At 33.2% G+C, this 23,332-nt stretch overlaps 1 protein-coding gene across 9 annotated transcripts in view; it reads left to right on the plus strand.

The window, feature by feature from the left end:
* Positions 1-23,332, plus strand: part of Thoc2 (THO complex 2) — a 113,634-nt gene that overhangs the window by 18,858 nt on the left and 71,444 nt on the right. For 8 of the 9 annotated variants that reach the window (XM_013523054.1, XM_013523056.1, XM_005401279.2 and 5 more), the window contains exons 2-7: positions 2,416-2,474; positions 6,797-6,888; positions 9,426-9,477; positions 13,322-13,392; positions 14,234-14,355; positions 14,895-15,028. In XM_013523054.1, coding sequence (XP_013378508.1) covers positions 2,416-2,474; positions 6,797-6,888; positions 9,426-9,477; positions 13,322-13,392; positions 14,234-14,355; positions 14,895-15,028 — 530 coding nt within the window. Of the gene's footprint in view, positions 1-2,415; positions 2,475-6,796; positions 6,889-9,425; positions 9,478-11,520; positions 11,668-13,321; positions 13,393-14,233; positions 14,356-14,894; positions 15,029-23,332 lie in introns of those variants that run through there. The other variant, XM_013523058.1, reaches the window with a different exon arrangement.

Consider the following 23,332-nt stretch of genomic DNA (forward strand, 5'->3'; position numbering starts at 1 on the left):
GAAATTCACTGTGTAGCCCAAGCTTGCCTCAAACTTGTGGCAGGCCTGTGCCTCAGCCTTCCAAGTGCTGGGTTATAGGCATGCACCACCACACCTGGCCTGAAGTTCAATCTTCATTTTGCTTTTTCTTACAACACTTTTTTTGGGCACCAAATTCACCTTGACAGGTACTTTGTTTCAGCACCAGCAGTTTCAGTTTCTGAAACTGTTTTTCCTTTTTTTTGAGAAGTCATATAGAACTTGTCTTTTTTCTTTATGCACTTGAGAAATTTTGTCTTTGGGTTTTTGTAGCTTAACTATGGTGTGCTCAGTTGTGAATTTTGTCTCAGCTCTAGAGAACTGAGTTCTTGGCTATTCAAATACTACTTTTGCCCTAATCTCTTCTTTCTTTCTGGAATTCCAGTTAAGTATTTTTCCCCATTATCTCCTGTGTGTAATTAAATTAATCCAAGCTGGACATGGTGGTGTATGTCTGTGATCCCAGTGCTCTGGAGAGGTTGAGGCAGGAGAAGTGAGAATTGGAGGTCAGCCTGGGCAATTCAGTGACTTAGTGAGACCCTTTCTCAAAATAAAAAATAAAAAAAAGACTCAGGATGTAGCTTATTATGAAGGCCTTGAGTTAAATGTCTAGTACTACCAGAAAATTAGCAAAATACAGTATGTTTTAATTTTCAGTTTTTTAAAAAAGCTATTATTGGAAATAAAACTTACAAGAAAGTAGAATGGCTTCCCCAAAAATCTTCAACTAGCTTCAACAGTTACCAACTCCTGGACAACTTGTTTCATCCATAATTCATTTATTTTCCTATTCTTGTGTTGTATTTTATAGCAAATAGCATTTCATCCATAAGTAAACATTCTATTTCAAAGACAAAATTCATTTATAAGACATTGTTATTGTCTTATGGAGTACTACTTTTTATATAGTTGCAAGAGATCCAAGTAAGAATCTATACAATTATGATTGATGTCTTTCTTAAGGCTCTTTTAATCTGAGGATTTCCCACTGTCTTTTAGTTTTCCTTGGTATTTATTTGGTAGAGAGAGGAAGAGGTCATTGTCCCACCATTAGAATTTCAGTGATTACATTCATATGGTATCACTTAATATGTTTGTTTGTCTTCATTTATTTCCTATAAGTTGGTAGTTGGATCTAGACAGCTTGATGAGATTTTGGCTTGTGATTTTTTTGTTGCTGTTTTTTTAAGGACATCACAGGTGGGCCAGTATGTTCTTTTTTAAGTATATATTTTTAATTTGACACAGTAATTATACACATTTATGGGGTACATTGTGACATTTTATATATATAATATCTAATGATCAGATCAGAGTAATTGGCATATCATGAAACATTTATCCTTTCTTCACGTTGGTAACATTCAAAATTATACCAGCTGTCTGTTTTGAAATACACAGTTGTTAACAATAGTTATCCTACTATGCTATAGAACATTAGGCATTATTCTTCCTGTTGAACTACATCCCTGTACCCCTTAATCATCATCTCTCCATCCCCCCTCCCACATACCCTTCACAGGTCCTGATAACCACTATTTTACTCTATATTTCTATGAGATCATGTTTTTAGCTTCTTCATATAAGTGATGATATATAGCATTTGTCTTTGTGTGCTTTATTTCACCTTTATCCATGCTCCTTTGTGGTAGAATTTCATTTTTATGGCTGAGTAGTATAATAATATTTCAGAATGAATATTCATCTATCTATATCACATTTTCTTTTTTTGTGGTGCTGGGGATTAAATGCAGGGGCTGGAACATACTAGGTGTTTGCTTTATCACTGAGCTAAACCTCAAGAATCTACCTCTTATATTTTTATCTATTTGTCCATGGATGGACTCCTTTTTTGATTCCATCCTGACTGTTATGTTTGGTATTGTAATAAACACAAAAGTGTAGATGTCTCTTCGACATGCTAATCTTATACTTCCTTTAGGGTAGTGCATTTGTTCATCAGGATTAGGAGGCACATAATGTTTAATACAGTAGTCTTTTTTGATGTGAACAGTCATTGACAGATGGTGGGATTCTTTATATATTAGGGATCTTAAATGGTCATGTTTTAATTCTGTTATCTCTTTATTGGCTCAACTATTCAGTACAGAGACTTTTTTATTTCCTATTGAGTAGATGTAGTTTGTATATGAAGGACAGAATAAATACTTGATTTAAAAAAGAAGGTTTTTGCCAGTTTTCAGAATAATGAATTGATTCACAAGCAGCCTCCAGTTCTGGCTTAACTATTTTGGGATTTATTTTGTCATTGTGAACTAACACATTTAAACATATCTGGTACAGTTATATATATATTTTTTCACTGATGTAGCCCTGTGAGAATCATCTAGTGTTAGAGTTGGAAATTGATACATTTTTTTTCCTGTTTTGTTCTAGTTTGCATTTATGCCGGCTTCTCAGTGAAAATAAAAGCCATGATAGTTCAACTTACAGAGGTAAGATTTTAAGAAGTAGCATATGTAGAATTTTTGGCTAAAATTAATAACTATACTGCCACTTTCATTCATTGTCATATGTGAAAACCAAAGATAAGAGTTCATATTATATGAAGCATGAATATATTACAGTAAAGATTAAAACTTTTATTATAGTAAGACTATATATTTTGTATACTGATATTTTTTGTCGTGCCTTTTATAATTTGGACTTTGTGTATTTAAATTTCAGCAGTTACCTGTACTAATCATAAATGTGAAAGGATGGAAAGAAAAACTGTTTTGATATGGTTTGCACCAGAAAATTTCCACAGATTGAGTTTAGTGTTTCTGCTCAAGCTGGTTGTGTTTAGATGGTATCTGGGGATCTTGTTAAAAGCAGTTGTCATGGAGAACATTAAAAGCAAAGGAGATGTTTAATGTGTATTGCAAATACGGTTTATTAAGCAAAATGTTATATAATTAAACAGAATGTAGATTTTAGTTTTAAAAGATTTTATGTTCAGTAATTTAAAATAAGTCATAGATTTGGCAAAAGAGGGTCAAAAATAAAAGCAATTGTGTCTATTCAGTTTAAAAACACTTTCTTTTTTTTTTCCAATACTGAGTATTGAACCCAGGGCCTTTGTCCTAATCTTCATCCCCATCCCTTTATATATTTTTATTTTGAGACAATGTCTTGCTAAATTGTCTATGCTAGACTCAAATTTGTGCTTCTCCTGCTTCTACTTCCCAGAAAGCTGGGATTTAGATTGTACCACCATGCCCAGCAAACATTTTTGTACATAGCTATTGTTGAGGGTAAAACTCATGTTTTTTTTTTTAAATATGAAAAAATGTTTTCATAATCAATATTCTATTTAAGCTAAAATCAGAACATAGAATGTATTATACTTAAATTATGGTGGTATAAACATTCTGTAGCACAGAATGTTTTCCTATAAATATGTATGTTTGTTTTATCAAAAAGTAAATACCTTAATATGAGAGGATCTACTTTTTAAAGAACATTTGGATGCTTGGGTGGAATCTAATTTTTTAATTAATAAAGAGCCATTTTTGTTTCCCATTCATTGAGATATGTTTTAAGGCTTAAAATCCCTATTGTGTCACCACCCAAAATTATTAACTTGTTTAGTCTGCTTATAAAGTTGAATAAATAAGGGTTGATGGTGTGACACATAGCAAGCATAAGGCCTTGGGTTTTATACCTAGCATCTTCCCTCCAAAACTGTACAGTCACTTACAAAGACTTCTTTTTTTCACTTTTTTTTAAATTTTAAAGAGGGTAGTACATGAGAAACAAACAAACAAAAAAATAGAACAGTAGCAGCATACCAGTATCATGAACATAAACAAATTGAAGCAAGAACATTCAAAGTGATACAGGGCCTCAAGACAAATTAATACAAATCAACACTGGTTGTTACATTGCATATCACTGTCCTCAACTACATTGCTCAGATTACCAGATGTAAGAATGGAAGATTGCTCAAACCATTAAAGAGAATAAGAAAATAATTCTTCAGTAAAACATTAGAGATAATACAGAGTTTCACTAGACAAGATGGTAGGAGTTCACCATTTATAAAGACTTTTGGGATTGGTATATGAATTATTTTGTTTTGACTGCCAGAAATGTAAGAAGGTACAAAACTATTCCGTCATAGAAACATTTGTATACTTCCTGTGCTTAAAATCACATTTATTTATTTATTTATCTACCTATCTTTTTGAGACAGGGTCTTGCTATGCAGTTCAAGCTGGCCTTGAGCTCACTTTGTAGCCCAGGCTGGCCTCGAACTTCAACGATTCTCCTGCCTCAGCCTCTGGAGTGCTGGGATTACAGGCGTGCGCCACCATGCGAGGCTAAAATCACTTTTAAACTTTTTACTTAACTTTGATTTTGTTTGATTGAAACCTGATATGGATAAGAGAGTTCTTTAAAAATACTAAAATTAATATGACACAGCCTTACTGTTCTCTCAGTTTTAAGTGGGACTGTGTGGACTTTAAATAACTGATTTATTTTAATGGTTATTTTGATTCACTTATAAAATCAAAAGTAGTTATGAGTATGGCCTCACTGGCCGAATTGCTATTACTCTCCTCTTACTCCTGCTTGCTTCTTCAGCACATACATTGTTTGGCTGTTGTCAACCAGTGGTCAGGGTTTGGTTTGAGGGTCTATTTGCAAGTCCATGTAAGAAATTAAATACCATTTCTTTAGAATGTGCTTGGTTCTGTCTTGGGGATTCAGTTTGAATAATGTTCCTTTTGACTTTTCCCTTCTGTCCTTCCCTTGAATTAATTTCATTTCAGGCAGGCAGTTTCTCTTGCACATACTACTTGTTCTTTTAATAAGCCATTCCTTTCCTCTCATCAATAAAACAACATTGTGATGATAGCTGATAAACATTAGTATTAATGATACAAGATGTAATCAAAAACTGATGTTTTCATTATTCAAACCCTTCAAAGAACTTCTAAGAATCTCTAGAAGTCCCTTCTTAAAACTGCTATTCTTAAAACTGTTCTTTCTGAAATATTAACATTAAGATAAACTTTTCATTAAATTTTTTATGTATAATAACAATGGTTGTAAGTTTCCCTTCCTATTTTAAATGTAGTTTTTAACTCCAGGATACATTTTACAGGCTTCTGTGGACCCTGCCTGGTGGTGGTCTTGAAGTACCACTTACTGCCTAGGTACATAAAATACAATAGGATTTCTTAACCACTTTTAAATAGGCGTTTAGAAAACTTGTAATTCAGGGACTGTTTTTGGTGCTTTGTGGATTACAGTGAATATTTTTATATTATATTAGTGTCAGCAAAATGACTCAGGCTGTGTGTGTTCTCTATTTTAATCTTCTTCTGTGATTAAGATTAAGATTCCCTGAGCCCTACTTGAATACGAGAGGACATACTCTTACCTACACGTAGTTTATGATAATTGGCTGTTTTGTTTTTCTAAGTGATTGCTTAAAAATTCTTAGCTGGCTGGATAATTTTAAATAAGTGTTACTTGTTGCAAGGCATTAATGGAAATGGAAAGCATGGAATTGACCTCATATTCCTACCAACACATAGATCTTTTTCTTCTGTTTTTAGTACTTTGTAAGCATGATGAATGCATAGTTGAGAAAAGGGTGTGTGTGTGTGTGTGTGTGTGTGTGTGTGTATATATATATATATATATATATTTCATATATATAAATAATGCATTCTTTATAAAGACTTGGGATAATCTGGCTATATTTCTTTAGTAGTCGATTTAATGGATAAATTTATTTCATTGAAAAATAGTGTTCTTATTGGCTAAAAAGGGATTGATAAACCTAAAAAGGGATTGATTTCTGTTATGTTCCTGTATTTAGATTCATATTCATACCTGGGGAGGAGATTTCTAAGTGCTTCATTTTTCACTACTTATTTTACCATGAAAAAATTTGATTTACTTCAAAAGGTGATGACAAAGAGATTTTATATTAGTGAGTTAAGAGCTGTTTGTTTTCCTATTTTTCATGGTTAGAAAGAAGTTTTGAGGTATGGATTAAAGAAAAGGATAGCCAGAAGGTATTCACTCAGCTCCTAGCTTCCCACTCCAAGAACAAAGGTTTCTCTTTAGGAAAGGCGGGGGTGTGATAATAATGAATGTGGCTACTTGTGAGTGACAATTCTCATATACAGTATCTTGTAATTTTTTTGTGTGCATAAAGATAGATATTTTTGATTGAATTCTGATAGAAATTGATTTCGACTTAGGGAGTAATTTCTCTGACAGTAGTCCATGGATAAGTCTTTGTACTGTTTATTCTCTAAACTGTTCATTACCTGTTATCAGTGTAGCCCTGATATTTAACTGAGTATAATCTGAATATATGTAGAAAAAATCTGTGATGTTGCCTGTTGAGAAAATTGTTTCATTTATATGTACTTGCTGGAAGTAATGTGCTTATTGAAAATAATTAAAGCAACTTTAGTTACATGAAGAAATGCTTTACAAGTGTTTTGGGGTCATAAATTATGTGCATAGTGAAGGTTAAATACATGAAATCTGTAGACATAAAAATATTCCTCTGAAGGGAATACTTAACGTCTAGAAATATTAAGGTATGGTTAACTTTTGTAAACCTACTAATGTTGTGTTTTGTGACAATGAAAGAAAAATTGCTAGATAAAAGCATTAGAAATACATTTCCCTTATTATTGATGTTTATATAAATTCTGAGAAGTAGGAAATACATTTCCCTCTAGAGAATCTGCCTTTTATGTGCAGGAGACTGTGTTCTTAACTTCATTTCTTTTATGTTTAACAGATTTCCAGCAAGCTCTCTATGAATTGTCATATCATGTCATTAAAGGAGATCTAAAGCATGAACAGGCATCAAATGTTCTTAATGACATTAGTGTAAGTACTGTATGTAGTTACTTAGTAACTTAGTAATTGTTGCAACTCTTTGTGGTTTTGATACAGAGAGCCTTTAAGTATGTATCTTATACTTCACTTAAAAAAATACGGTAGTGGATATTTTATGGTAATATTAATGAACCATTTTTGATAGATAGCAATAAAGATATTTTAATATATCTTATATATTACATTATATATTACACATAATCACTAATATATATATTTCTGACTCCAAATAAAGCAGAAAATATTAGATAAGCTGAGAGAGCAAATAAAAAGGTGTACTGTAATGAAATGAAGGTATCCTTATTAGAAATTGAGATTGAATTACTTTAAATTGTGGGTACATAGCTTTAACATTTGTTTTCAGTTTTCATCTGCTTGCTGTTTTAGAAAATCTTAACTATATTTTTAAAAAACCTTTAAGTAATTAATTGTATTTTATGCTTTCATTTATTGGAGAATGTAGAGCAAGCCCATATACTTTTTATGGTAGTTTGATATTTGAATTGGGAAATGGCATGTCAGCTTGTGAGGGTATTTTAAAGCAATAGTTAAGCTTGAGGTTTTACAAGTGGTATGCTGCTTTATGATTATTAGGCTGGCTTTTGGGCTTGTGTGAAAATTACTTGTCCAGTTCAGAACAGCTTTTATAGTAAGTAGTATTGCAGTGGGATGTGGGGCTTACGGGTATGAGTATAAATTTTCCTGTTGTGTTGCTTTAAGTTTTTTTCCTTCCTTCCCTCCCTCCCTTGTGGTGCTGGGGAGGAACCCAGGGCCTTGCATATGTAAGACAAGTGCTTTGCTCCTGAACTATATCCCCCAGCCCTTTTGTGCCCCTTTTCTGTTAGGAAAAGTAATCTCTGTATGATTTTTGTGTTTTCCCCAGGATAGTCTAAAGGAAATTTTAAGTTTAGCTCTTGTGACTTCCTCCCTTAAATTGGGGTCCATTTGAGCAGCTGGGATTCAATATGAGTTTGTCTTTCTTTGTGAAGTGTCTCTAGCACAGTTGATAGCAGCACTAGTTCATGTTGTGGTGCTCTGTTTCTTAAGAAAATATTCCATATCTGAAATCTCTTGTATTGCTCTATTTTTGGTCTTCAAGTAGCTTGAGTACATGAAGTCAGGTAGGTATAACCAGAGTTCATAGGCTTTGAGAAACTTGAAACTGAGATTTGACTGATCGTTAAGGTGATTTCATTCTATAAATTGGGCATTGGTATAACTTTAGTATTTATGGGGTCTGATTCTAATTATTTTTCTTAAATAGTGTTAATGAATTTTATGTAGTTTTGCTTGATTCTTTCTTAGTGTCTCCTTTCTTTTGATTACTTCGTGATATGTTTAATATATAAAGATATACTTCTACATCATGGCTTTTGCATAGTCTAGTATCTTAGAGAAATGTGTTTTGTGTGTCTCTTTGCACCTGGCAGCTTTTTTTTTTTTAATAATTTCATTTTATTAGCCCCTGAAAATAAGCTAATCTTCAGGCCGTCAACCTACTAATTGGATTAATTTAATTATAATCTTTATTAGTGGAAAATGGTTCTAAAATTGAGTATGGGAATGGAAGTTGGAAGACCAATGTAGAATAATGCTGGCATTTTTATCCAGAAACAGGATTTGGGGTATTTTCTTTAAAGACTACAAATTAAAAAATATGAAGATAGGTTTGGTAAGTGTTTTTATCTACAGAGTATCTTGAGTTATGCAATAGTAGTTGTAACTGGCTTTATATTTTGATTTTCTGATATGATTTTTGCATAGGTTGATGTTGACTCAGGCATGAGCACCACATTTAAAAGTTTTGGATGAAAATTGTACCTTTTTTTGGTAGTACTAAGGATTGAGCCCAGGGAGTGCTGATCTACATCCCAGCTCTTTGTAATTTTTTATTTTTTATTTTTTCTGGTACTGGGAACTGAACTCATGACCTCATGCTTGCCAGGCAGGCACTATGCCACTGAGCTAAATCCCCAGCCCCTGTACCTTTTTATTTTGAGGTAGTCTCTTTAAATTGCCCATGCTGGCCTTGAACTTGTGATCCTATTGCCTCAGTCTCCCAAGATGTGTACCACCATGTGTGGCTAAACGTATATTTTTAACAGTTTTAGTCTAGGTAGGTGTGAAGTACTGTAAATTCCAGGGCTTTCCTGAGGTGCTTGTTTAAGTTTCTGTTTTTATATCAGATTACTTTATGGTAGACAATTAAACATTAAACTGTTATCTTCTCTTTTTATTTTTTCTATATTTATTTATTTATTTATTTATTTATATTTTTCTTCTGGTACCAGGAATTGAACTCATGACCTTGCACTTGCCAGGCAGGCGCTTTGCCGCTGAGCTAAATCCCCAGCCCCTTATTTTCTCTATATTTATGATATCTCAAGAATTTTAACATAATGATAACTGGAATTTTTGTTTTTAAGTTTGAGTGAAGAATGTTATTCTGAAATTGTATGTTACTGTGTCATATACTGGTATTTACTATCAATGTTTTTTTTTTTTTTATCAATGTTTTTTAAAATTAGGAATTTCGTGAGGATATGCCCTCCATTCTTGCTGATGTTTTCTGTATATTAGGTAGGTATTAACCTTTATTTCACCTTTAATATGTGCTGTTTGGTAAATTGTTGTTAAATAAAATTTAAAAAAATTTTCTTTCAGAATATTTTACAAATGTGCAGATGTTTGGAAATCTAGAAGCATTTTTTACTTTATAGAAATTACAGTATTATAAGTCAAATATCAGAACAGTCACTTTATAAAGTAGATTTAGAATATATTCACATTTTTGAAGGTTCAACAATGTATATTCAGATTTTAGCTAAATTAAGTCATTTCAAGTAAAAAAAAAAGCCAAGTTTTCTGACATTTTTGTCTGTTATTGAGCTTTTAGTAATCAACTAGTTAATGTCATTCATTGCAGGTTTTCAATACATGATGTCAGAATCTCAAACTTAGAATAGTCAAAACATACTTTACTATTGTACTTTTTTGATTCTTAATTTTAGAAAGCAAGAAGAGCCAAAGTACTCAAAAATACTTTTGTTTTGAGGATACGAAACCAGCTTTGGAAATAGCAACTACTCTATTTGTCCAGAATAAATAAGAATTCATGCAAGATAAAAAAGAAATAGTTCGCTGGGTGTGGTTACACCCAGCAGTGTAATCCCAGCACTCTTGAGGCTGAGGCTGAAAGATCAACATAAGTTCAAGGCCAGCCTGAGCTACAAAGTGAGTTCAATGCCAGCATGAACTACATAGTGAGACCCTGTCTCAAAAAAAAAGAGTAGTTCTTTGACTTAGAACAGCAGGGACTGTCCCTGTATGGTAAGTATGGACTTAATGAGTTTCAAATTTATTTCTCTAATTTTAGATAAGGATTAAAATAATTTTGACCACAGTTTTCCCCCATCATTTTTGTGCTTTCCTATAAACTTGAGTCTAATAGAAAACATTGCTATCCATTAGAATATTCATTGTAAAATAACATATAACCTCTGAGGGTCTGCCAAGCTGGATGAATTATTTTAGCTCATTAATTTTAATTCTTAGAATTAGGTAAATTACTTAAATGTTTTACTGAGAATCTAGAATTTGGTCTCAGCAAATATAAATGCTTGGGCTTGATCCTTCAGTATATTTCACATTTTCTAACAGTGGTAATGTAGGGAACAGGTCAAAATGTGTGGACTTGATTGATAAATGAAAAGAGCAGACCTGATGGAATGACTGTGTGTCATAGTTTTAGTTTTGCTGGCATAATTATTAATAGTGCCCTCTTTCTTTCACTCTAAAAACTCGCCTGATTTGGATGATAAAATACATGTTCGTACTATTTATTGGATTGATTTATGCCAAGTGAAAAACCCTTTAAACTTAATCTTTGAAAGAGGCACTAAAGCTTACACTAATTTACAAAGAAATAGGAAGTAAATTTCATTTAAAAATTATTTTTTACAGTAAATTTTATAAGATTGAAAGATGATTTCTAGTTAACATACTGTGAATCTGTTATTCCTTAGTAGGGTCAAGATTATAGTTTGTCATCAGTTACCAGTTTATTTACTCTAGAAATTATTTATTGACTTGTTTTTATTAGGATATAGTTTCCCTTCATGTTAATTTAGTAGTATGAAATATTGTTACAAGTCATTGGTTTTAATTAGTAACATGAATTAATGAAGATGATATTTGATTGCTCTTAGGAAATTTCTTTTAGCCTATCAAGTCCATTTTTATAAGCAAGATTAGGATGGCATTTGGAAAGAGAATTTCCCTTACCTGCCCCCTCACTCACCTATCCCCATCCTTGGCAGAAAAAATGATCCAAGGTTGATCCCAGACCACAGTAGGGGAATAAGAATAAGAATGAGCTATTAATGCTGCTGCTGCTGCTCATAATCATGATAATGATAATAATATAGGTACTAATTTGGGGCACCTTCCATGTTTTAGGCCTTATGTTAAACATTTCATTTTAATGCTCACAGCAACTTCTGTAAGTCAGGGGCATAGATTAGGAAAAAGAGGGTCAGAGAAATGGTAATTTTTTTTTTAAAGCCACACAGCCAGTAAGGCAGCATATAAATCTGGATCACTTTACCATCAGTGCCGATGATCATGTTGTCTAATATATTAATAATAAGGAAAATGAGAGTATTTTTCAGGTTAAGATAATGTTCTTTGCAAGACTAATCCTATGAAGATGAGAGAGTGAAAGGGGGACTCTGATGTAACTTGATGCATTGATGGGACTTCTGAGCTGGGGTAGGTAGTTGATGATCCTGAGGGCAAGAGTTGGAAACAGATAAGGGCTTTTTAGTAAAATCGGGAAATTAAAAGAATTTTTAAAGTGCAAATTTATGGTAGAGGAATAAGTGAGTTTATTTGAATGGCTTTATGAGTTAGGACAAAAAGAATAAGGAGCAGGGGAAATACAGTTGGGCTAACAGCATAGTGTATTGATTGTTGAGACTGCATAGCTAAGTTGTTGGGGTGCTATTAAAAGTTTACTTACATGATTAGAACAGGAAAGAATGATAGGTATCTTAATCAGGTCATGTGGCTGAGAAGAGAGCAGTTTGGAAGAGAAAAGAAGGAGTTCTGCTGCAGTTTCTTAAGGTCAGTGTACAGTATGTACTGTAGTTGAAGTTCTAGACTGAGGAGGGACTAGTAGAACAGTAAGACTGTGACACCTAAATGTCCCTAGAAAGGTTGATGAAATACACTTGGAGTAAAAGTCTTAGTGATAAATTGAGGTATTACTGCAATTTACATAGCATAAATCATACAATTCAGTTTTGTTTTATGGTACTGGGATTGAACTCAGGGTCTTAAAATGTGCCAGGCAGGTGCTTCCAACATTCACCTCATCCCTGGCTCATCAGATTTCTGTAATAACTTGAGCTGAATTTGTTCGGCTACAGTGGCCAGAATACGGGGAGAAGAAGGATCAGGAAAATGGTTACATTTGATAGTTTATCTCTTTTTTATTCTCTGTAGAAAGTAGAATGTAAACTGAAAGTCATGATGGGACGTCTGTTGTGTTGGTAGATCCCTTAGAAGACAGTTTTTATTACTTTACGAAACTGTTCCTTTTAAAAAATTAGCATGTTCTAAATCATCATTTGACTTCAAAAAGAAGGTTAATAGTATGTAATCAGCCAAAGCAGTAATATGAAATCAGCCTTGTTTGTAATCTTACCAGTGCTGGTTGAAATTGGTGTTTGACCTTTAACATTAATTGTTTCATTTCTACCCTACCTCAGATATGAAAAATTGACAGATTTTTGGAATAATTTACTGAAACTCTAAGAGGTTTCGGTTTTTAAATATTTCAGTAGGGAGAAAATGAGATAGTAAGGTTTTATTTAGTAGCTGGACCTGTCATTCACAAAAAGATTTTAAACATATCTTTTCATACTGTCTTTATGAAAAGTTGGTGGACAGGTAGTTTTGTTAGAACATGGTAGATTGACCACGGTGGACAAGGTCAGAGGTTTGAGCTGTACGAGTAAGAGGATGTTGAGAGTTAGATGTTTATTGTTACCTACTTCAACTTTGCAACTAAGGATTAAATCTCTTTTTAGTGTCTTAGATTATTTAAACTTTGTTACAATATTTTTCTTTTTGAGAACATTTTCTTGAAGACTTTTTGCTTCCAGTGCCATAGTAGGTATTTCCTATATAACCAACTTAACATTTTAAGGATGTATTATATAGGAGACAGGGTTAGTTTCCAATGTCAGAAGAAGTCAAAGCATTCATATACATGTGAAATTTCTTGTTACTGTAGTTTAAGATTTTTCCAAATTCAGTATGAGGCATTTTAAAATTAGCCAGTTTTAAAGAAAATTACATTTTAACATCAGAGAGTTTAGAAAGACCAACTGAATTTATCTCTGTTTCTCTATCATTATAGATATTGAAACAAATTGTTTAGAAGAAAAAAGCAAGAGAGACTATTTTACACAATTGGTATTAGCATGTTTGGTAAGTTTTTCAAAATACTTTTGCTTTCTAAATTTTATATTAAATGGTTATGATTGCAGTTAATCATGTTAATGGAAAATGTTGATATTCACTTGGCTTTCATTTGTAAGGTGAGATTTGGGTTTTGAAGTGGAATGTTTCGTGAAACTAGACATGCTATTTCTGTGAAATAGACGTGTTACCAAATCACCTAAAGTATACATATAAAACCTTGAATGTTACATCTGATCTAGTAAGTTTGTAACAAAGGAAAAAGTAAGCATTATAAAGTAACTAGAAATGCCTATAGATAGCTTTTAAACTGAATTTTTTTTTTGTAAACTATTAGGGCAAACCTGGGGGTAGTTTAAAAATAAATTTTAGAATTTATTACAATCTTTGTCTAGTAAACTATTTTATATTCCTAAATTTAAGAACAAGGAGAGAACACTGTTACTTAGACTTGGAAGAATAACCTTGTCGTGGCTCTACTAGAATTGACTTACAGTAAAAACTAAAGAAGGTTGAAGTGCTGTGTTAAGTGAAAATTCAGTTATTTCAGTGAGAGTTTCATCTGTAGTTCTTGTCATTTGTAGGCTGTATACAGCATGCATATAATTGTAATTGAATTTTTTGAAAGAGGTATATATTTCAGTGTTTGGAGAGCCATCATTTTTGTTAAATTTGAAGCTCCAAGTCTTCACAAATTTTGAGTTGCTGTGTGTGTGTGTGTGTGTGTGTTGTGTCTTACATGATTTTTGGGTTCTTATTTGGGAAAATTATTTTGAATATATTTATATTTAAGATTGTTGATGCATAGTTGGAAAGCTAAATAAATGGCCTTTAATATTTTTTAATACAGTATTTAGTTTCAGACACAGTTCTAAAGGAACGCCTGGATCCAGAAACATTGGAATCACTAGGGCTTATCAAACAATCACAGCAATTCAATCAAAAGTCAGTTAAAATCAAGACAAAACTCTTGTAAGTACATGTTTCTTATGCTGCAGATAATGTAGCGTAATGTCTTTTATTTCTCATTTTGAATCTAGTGGTTTCTAAAGATGCTTTGAAGGTATTTTTGTTTGCTATTAGTGTAGAGCCTGTTTCTTGCCTTTTAAAATTAGCCTAACTTGAGTCAGCAGTGAGTTTTACCTGAGCAAAACCAATGTTAAGTTTGTGCATATTTGAAGTTAAAATAATATTCAATGCTTTTATTATTAACAATCATTTATGGCTGTGGCTATACTCAAGGTATATTCTTAGTGATGGTATGTTATTGTTCCTTGTTATTGGCAATATTTTTTCCTTGTGTTACTGGTTTTCCCTGTGTAATTAACATTAGAGCCATGTTATAAACTAGTATTGCTTTCTATACTAAAAGATACATAAAAAAGTAAACTTTCAACAGCTATTCTTAGGATTGTTTTAAGTTAGAAATATTCAATGAAGAGAATGTACTACTATGAGCAAATTTTCTTATTGAAATTAATTTTATCCTCTTAATATTTATCTGATTTCAGCTATAAGCAGCAAAAATTCAATTTATTAAGAGAAGAGAATGAAGGTTATGCCAAGCTGATTGCTGAATTGGGGCAAGATTTATCTGGAAATATTACTAGTGATTTAATCTTAGAAAATATAAAATCTTTAATAGGTAAGGCATGTCTCAGTGTGTGTGTGTGTGTGTGTGTGTGTGTGTGTGTGTGTGTACTATGTGTTATTAACATAACAAACTGTTTTGACTGTTGGGGAATATCCATAAAGACAAAATGAGTACATCGCACGCAATTATTTTTAAGTTAAAAAAATAAGAGAAGTGTCTACTTTGCTCTTTTATTATTTTGTTAGTAATTATAAAATTTAATATGATATTTATGAAAAGTCTTATTTTCTCTGTCACCTGTATATTTATATTAATTTTCTGATCTCTCCAGTATTTTTATCTTTAATTTTTAAGTATGTCTCAGGCATTTTATAGAGGACATAAAATATAAAAACTTCAATAAATCATCATTGAACTTTCTTTTGAGACAGGGTCTTGCTATGTAGTGCAAACTGGCCTTGAACTCACTTATGTAGCCCAGGCTGGCCTCTGACTCATGGTGATCCTCCTCTGCTGGAATTACAGGTGTGCACCACCATGCCTGGCTTCAGTGAACTCTTAAACCCTGGTGATACATGATTCTTTTGCACTTGAATTTTAAGAACAATCTTCTTATAAGGGACTTTGATGCACATTTTATCTTTACCACAGCCACTTAAAGTAGATATAGCAGAAGCTGGACATGGTGGTGCATGCCTGTAATTCCAGCACTATTGGGAGGTTGAAGCACAAGGATAACAAGTTTGAGCACAGCCTGGGGCCATTTAGTGCGACCCTGTCTCAAAATAACAAAAAAAGGGTTGGAGGCCAGGGCAGAGACCTAGTACTGCAGTTTAAAAGAATAAAATAAGTGTAGCAGAATGTTGCAAAAGTGTAGCAGATACAAAAGTGTTATTATCGGTACCTTTTAAATAGCATATCTGTAGCATTTTTCTTTTATTTGCATTGAGCATTAGGAGGAATGCTCAGTGTTGAATTCCATAGAAAGGAGGAATTAATGGTAGTAAAATAGGGTAATCCTGCTTTTCTGAAAGTAGGAACAATTTCTGCTAGTTTTGGGGGGTATTGTGCTTAGGGAAGATTTTGCAATACCATGGTGTCTTGGTTTGTAGACCTACAAGACTTATTTTCTGCCTCATTGGTTGTATCTTAGAGGATGCTTAACCTCAGCTTCTGAGTTCTTTATCTTTGTTTTTGGCGTTTATGTGTGACTAAGAAAGCAGAGGACCTAATCTTTATCCATTTCCTGCAATACTTTGTGTAGGTATCCAAATAAAGCTATATTTATTAAAGTCTTCCTTGTTCTTTGGTTTGGCTTTTGGTGACAAACATATATAGATAAGTCAGCTTTTAATTTAAACTTATCCTTTTTTTTTCTGGCAGCTGTTCTTTCTTTGCTACTTTTGTCCTATGTTGATTTAAAATCAAGAAGAGTGGGCCTGTACAGCTCAGGATTCTCTTTTTGCTTGTTTTTGATTTTTGAGGCAGGTTTTCACTTACTAGATAGTTCAGATTGGCCTTGAAACTGTCTATGTAAGGGCTGCAGTATTTTTGCTTACCTGTGTGACAGTGACCCATTTTTAACAGTCTCCCTGTAGTAGTTCCTTTCTCCTCTTTCTAGGATGGACTACATTTTTTCTGCTATTTTATTTTATTTTATATCTAGCTTGAGAAGCTTGTGAGTACTGCTTTACTGTAGTTTTGTCTTTCCTTATATCTTGTTATATACTTAAGATAGTATTGTCTCCACAGAAACCCTGTGGCACTTAAGCTCCGCAGTCATCTGTTTTTACTTTTTCTTCTTTTTTGATCTGTCTCTCTCCCTCTTACTCTCTCTCTTTTCATCTTTATGGTTTTATACCTTTTTATTCCTTTGTTATTTTGAGAATATTTCAAAGCAGGGCTTTCTTTTGAAGATGTGCTTTTATCTAGTGGGAAAATACATACTATTTACTTTCCTTCAACTTTGCTCTCATAGAGAACAGGTTATGTTATTACCTCTGAAGAACAGTGTAACAATCACCACCACAAAGTCATGACACACATAGATATTCCATGAGTATGAACAATATGATTTCTTGTGCTACCCTTTGGTTTTAACCCATCAAGTATACTAGGAAGCATGGTAAATCAGGTATACTCAAATACCACCTTCTCAAGCCTTCTCTAGCCAACCCATCAACACTTCCTGTTGTTCCTGTTGTTTTTCTTAGCAATATCAGCATAATGTACATTTGGCTATCTGTTTCTACATTTCAACCAACTATGAGTTGAAAATATTTGGGGGGAAATTGCATCTGTACCAAACTTGCACAGACTTTTGTTCTTGTCATTATTTTGTAGGCAATACAGTTAAATGACTATATATTATTTACAGTACATTCAGAATTATAAATAATCCAGTCATGATTTAACATGTAAAAGAGGTTGTGTATAAATTATATCCAAATACTATGCCATTTTATATTAAGAGACTGAGCATCTGTGGGTTTTGGTATCTTCAAGGGAGTGTTGGAACAACCTCTTTGGTACTATGCATTTTATCCCATCTCTTCCCAGTGGAATATAAGTTCCACAAGGACAGTGATTTTTATCTGGTTTGTTTAGTACTTAATCTTCAGTGCCTGGTGTGTAGGTGCTACATAAATACTGGGTAAAAGAAATCATGAATTTTTATCCCATTCTTGTAGAATTCATTGTGATTCTTAGCCTGTATCCCTGAGTTGGAGAAATTTTGAAAGTTTATTGCCCTGGCTTGGTGCTTGTTCCTTTCTGGTTAGATGACCTCTTTCTTTTCCTGGTTGTCTGAAAAAGGGACTTTTTTGATGCAAAAGTTGAGGTTAAGATAATTCCAATAAGTATTTTTTCAATGTTATAGTTAATTGGGTTCCCTCTAAATGCAAACTCCATCTAGGTCTTGTCTCATCTGGTTAGAACAGCTTGCCAACACAGTATCCTGTTTTTCGTGACATCCTTGGATGGTTTTCTCAGTATTTATTCTCACTCTTTTCTTTCTAGGAGCAATCTAGACAGGTAGTACTTCATACAAAACTGTCTTACATCTAATATCCTTCACTAGCCATTATCAGAAAATGATAACCTAGATTGGGAGGTACATGTTTTAAACAGCACTTACATTCAGGATATTTGGTCTAATCCAGAGTCCTTGTTTATTAGTTTTTGGTAAAAGGTAAATTTTTTTGGTAAATTTTTTTTTTGGTAAATTTGCTCCCTAAAAGATCCTAGCATGTCAGAATGTTTACATCCTAACAACCTGGGTGTATTTACTGCATAAGCAAGCTAAGAAGCAGAACCATTGAGTTTATAGGGTGCTTGTTATCTCAAATATAACACTAAATTTGAACAACTTACTACATAGAAATGGAAATATTAGTAGACTTTTGACTTATGAAGTCATACATAGATCCTGTCAAGTAGTTCTTGCATCAAGATGGCAAAAGTCCTTTAGAAATTGAAGGAAGAGGTATCAGAAATTAGGGTCTTTTCATTGGGGTCTTTTCATACTGAATATGAACTAAACCAGTATACTCTACCCCTCTGAATGCCCTTCAAAAAATTAAAACAGCATGTTGTATGCCTTAATATAGACAATAAAAGGTGGTAGGTGTTCTTTTGTTTTCTTTGTTCTAAATCACTTCAGCAAACAGTTTTCTATAAAGCTAACTTAATAATTTTTGGCTTTGTGGGCCATATGGTTTTTGTTGCAGCTACTCTGTCATTGTAGGGTGAAAGTGGGCATTAACAGTACATAAATAAATGTGACTGTATTTTAGTTTACAGAGACAGATTGCCAAATGGATTTAACCCATGTGTCACAGTTTGTCAATGCTTCCTCTAAATAAAACAATTTTACTTTAAATCTAGTCATGGAGCTGGTTTACTTGTGCTTAATTTTAGAGGATGGAAATGATTCTTCCTGGTTTTGGGCTTAGTGGTTCATTATCTTCTTTTAGACTTGAATCCTTGCTTTCCCAGAATGAGGACTCAGGACCTTCATTTGTTGCTTAGTGTCTAAGATTGTAGAGTGGGCTGAAAAGAGTAAGATGAGTCTTGCCCAATTCGATCTCACAAGTTCTTTTTTATTTTTCAAGTGACCAGAAAAACAGTACCTCAAGTCAGTTTTATTCTTGGAACGATTATGGGGCATTTAGCCCCTTTGAGTACATTATTTTGAAAGTACTTTGTATTTTAATTATCTTTGGATCAATCTGCATCTTGACACCTTTTTCCTTCCTGTCTTGTCAGCGTTTTTCTTCCTGTCCCTTTGAAAAAGAGAAGCCCTAAACTGTTGCTATGTAGAAGTTTCTTGACTGTGTTAGGAAAGATACCACCTTCTGTGAAAACAAAGGCTGTAATTAGTGTTTTCTAGCACGGTTTTTAAAAAAATCTAATTTCTGTTAGGTGTAAAACTATTTCCCAGACTTTTAGTAGCCTGTTCCTTTCCTTTCACTGTCTTTTTTTCCTTTTCCCTTTTTTCTACTTTCATTTTTCTTTTCTTTTTCCTTTCTTAGTAACAGGGATTGAATCCCAGGGCCTTGCACACACTAGGCAAGCACTCTACCACTGAGGTATACCCCCAGCCTTTTACAATTTTTTTTGAGACAAAGTCTGAGTTTCCCAGGCTCTCCCTGGATTTGAAATTCTCTTGCCTTAGCCTCTTGAGTAGCTGGGATCATAGGGGTGTGCCTGGCTTTTTCAGCCTTTTTCTAAGGAAATTTTTTTTTAGGTGCTGAATCATTCCTTTTGTAAAAAATGTGGGCTTTCTCTCTTCTAAGGTCAAATTTGCTGGAATATGATATAGTCTGTAATTTTGTTTTCTTCTCTGAAATATATAGGCCAGACATCTTTTTCAATCATGTTAACAGTTTAACTTTGGTCTTTCATTTTTGTGTTAATTTCAATTTGTCCTTATTCCTACAACAGTTATTGTCAGTTTAATCATATTTTTTGCTTCTAGTAACGATTGCTATAGTATATCAAACATCTGTCCATCTTTGGGGAAACTCCAGTTACTTTTCAGTGCAGTACTTCAAAGATATGTCATCCAAAAGGTGTGAGCTCTCCTTATGGACAGAGGAGGCTTTCATTAATCTCTGTATCTCAAGAACCTAGCACATAGTGGGTAGTTACTTAGTGTTTGTTTAAATGTAGTGAATCCATGGCCATTACCGTCAATTCTTAATTTCAACTGGTCCCCTTCCAGTGTGGTTCCCTGTTTCTTTCTTCAGAGACATTGTGTTTCTGTACATATGTGCATGCCTGTGTTTTCCTTAATGTAACTGATGGTAGAGATACGGAGCAGGGCTTATGATCTTTGTCAAGATCACATGTCTGTTGATGCTTGGGCTGGACAAAAGCCTTTCTGAGATTCTTGAACACAAGAGTCCTATGTTCTACCACAGCTGTCATTCGAAAAAAAATTTTGGAAATTCAAGCTCAGTGATTGTTCCTAGTGTTTTACTGTATGTGAAATAGCTTTACTGTTACTTAAAGCTTTATGTTTTTAAAATAATTTTCTAAACCTCCAGTTTAGCTGTTTTTTCTTACGACATGGAATTGATTGAACTAACTTACAGTACCTGAGACATTTAACAGTAGAAAACATATTTTTCTTTTTGAAAGATATAAAGGTTGATGTCTATTATAAATTAAAGTACAGGCCTTTTCTTCTAGATTACTGCCTTAGATTGAACCTACAAAGGAATGGGTAGTGAAAAGAGGATGGATAACTGATAGAATAGCCTCAGTGAAGTAATACTGTTAAATAAAACAAATACTAGCGGTTCATATTTCAGCATATTGAAAATATGTCAAACTTCAAAGTAATGTCAATGAAATAATATTTGAAGCTAAAATATTGCTGTTATAGTCCTTATTCACAAGTTTTGTGTATAGTCTAATAGGGAGTTACTAGCTAGACAGTTTTTCAAAGTTATATTGTATCTCTTTTGCCCTCTATGATAGAATAGGTTATTATTAATTTTTACTTAGTGCTTTTTTATGTTAAATGTAAAAGTTATAGAGTTAGAGAACACTGGTTCTACTCCATAATCCATTGTCAATGTTACTGCAGTTTGATTGTACCAGTAGTTTTTGCTGCTTTATTGAAATCTATTTGACATTTGGTAGGCTGCAAATATTTGTATACTATATAAAGACATAACCACAAACAGGATAATACAGATTCCTATCACTCCCCCTCCAATTTCCTCTTGTCCTTTTGTATTATCCCATCTCACTACCCCTTTCCTTCTTCCCAGGCCACCACTGATCTACTTTCTATCACCATAGATTAATTTGCTTTTTCTAGAGTTCTTCTTTAAATGTAACCATACAGTATGTACTCACTTTTTAGTCTGACTTATTTCATTCAGGGTTATTATTTTAGCATAATTGTCTTGTGATGATCCCGTATTGTTGACTGTGTTAGTAGTTCTTTTGTACTGTGGAGTAGTATTGCACTGTACATGCTACACTTACAAGTTGTTTATCCATTCATGTGTTGATGGACCTTTGAGAGTATTTCCTATTACAAATACAGCTGTTATGAATATTTGTTTATACTTCTTTGTATCAACATAGACATTTATTTATCCCAGGTAAATACCAAAGACAGAAATTGCTGAGTCATATGATATGAAGTGTAAATTTAACTTTTAAAGAAACTGCTAGTTTTACAAAGTAGTTGTTCCGCTTTGCATTTCCCATTTAAGGATTCCAGTTGCTATTTTGGAGTCACTTTTATGTTCATAGGCTTTAATTTTGGAGATAAGAGGTAAAATATTTAGGATAATTTTTCCTATAGAACTTTAAGAACTTTTTGGAGAATTTGTGAAAATTGGGAGCTCATTTTAAAATAAGATTACTGCTTTCATTTTTCTTAATACGAGAAATGGAAGAAAATATAATCAAGTATGGGTCACATAAAAAAGGGAAAATACTTATATTTGGTTTTCTAAGTGATTGCTAAGGTATTATGAACCATGTATAAGTTTTATGGCATTTAATATAAGTAAATGCAGACTTAATGGAAGTAACTGAAGATCACTTATAAAAGGGTCAGGGTAGGAACAGGCATAAAGATTTTCCTGCTGGAGGTGGTGGTGCACACCTGTAATCTTAGCACTAGGGTAGCTGAGGCAGGAGGATTGCCGTAAGTTTGAGGGCAGCCTGGGCTACATAGTGAGTTATTGAGTTTAAGGCCCCCCCTGAACTACATAGGAAGATCCTGGTTCAAAAATCGAAAAAAAATTTTTTTCTTGAGAAAAAAATCTCCTAAGTCATCTATAAGAAGCACGTGTTTAGACCTCACATATCTCCCAAAGTTGAGCATAGTTGTTCTTTTTTTTCTCTAATATTAGAAGAAATCAGTGTTTATTTTCTTGCCCAATAAAGTGGTTAGCTTGCATTTAGAGGCTACGTGTAATGAAAGATATGTAATTTAAAATATTAGAATTTCATTTAACTTGATGCAAGTTAAGAACGGAAATAAACTGAGGAACTAGCAGATTCATACCTGAGTCTCACTCCTGGTATAAGATGGTGTTTTATTGAGAGGAATGGTATATAGATTTTTAAACATTAAAAGTAACATTTAAAGTAATTCTTTTTATTCTTGTGTGCAAATGATTAAATTCTCATAGTGTAATGTACATATGATATGACTGCACTATATTATGGTAACAGCTGAAGTTGAATGCATATAGAATTAACATATTAAGAAGAGAGTGACTGGTAGGAATGTTTATCAAGTCCATGTCTAACTGGCCCCTTTTTTTTCCCCTATGAGATTTGCATGGATAAGTAGCCATAAACACCTAGTCAGTGTTTTTTTTTTTTTTTCCCTGCTCTATCAAGGTTGTCTTTCCCTTCTATGCTGTGTCATCTGTACTCTTTTGTCATGTCTCATACTCCCTTGGTATTCTCTGATCTCTTTATTATCAGGAGTATACCACTTTTCCTATCAGAAATTATAAATATGAATTAGTGATATAGTTTTATTTTATATCTCTGTTGTATATGTAAGATAAACTTAACACTGATTCTATAAATTATGGTCCAGTTTCATGAACCTAAACTGTTATATCAACATTCCAGATATTTTTGCTTAAACTATTTTTAAAAGCCCTTTAGTTGCCTAATTTTTAAAATGTATTGTTTGATTTTCATATTTTGCTAAGAATTAATTGTGTAGATCTCTTTCACTAGCCTGAGTAATCAAGGACTGATGAGACATTGTGGCATAGAAGAACATTTAGTTGACTAGTGTCACAAGTTCTGGCCTCCAGCCGCAGGCCAGTCTTTAACACATCCTGTGATCTTACACAAGTCACA

This window comes from Chinchilla lanigera, unplaced genomic scaffold (assembly GCF_000276665.1).
Source record: "Chinchilla lanigera isolate Chin_1 unplaced genomic scaffold, ChiLan1.0 scaffold00072, whole genome shotgun sequence".
Taxonomy (NCBI): domain Eukaryota; kingdom Metazoa; phylum Chordata; class Mammalia; order Rodentia; family Chinchillidae; genus Chinchilla; species Chinchilla lanigera.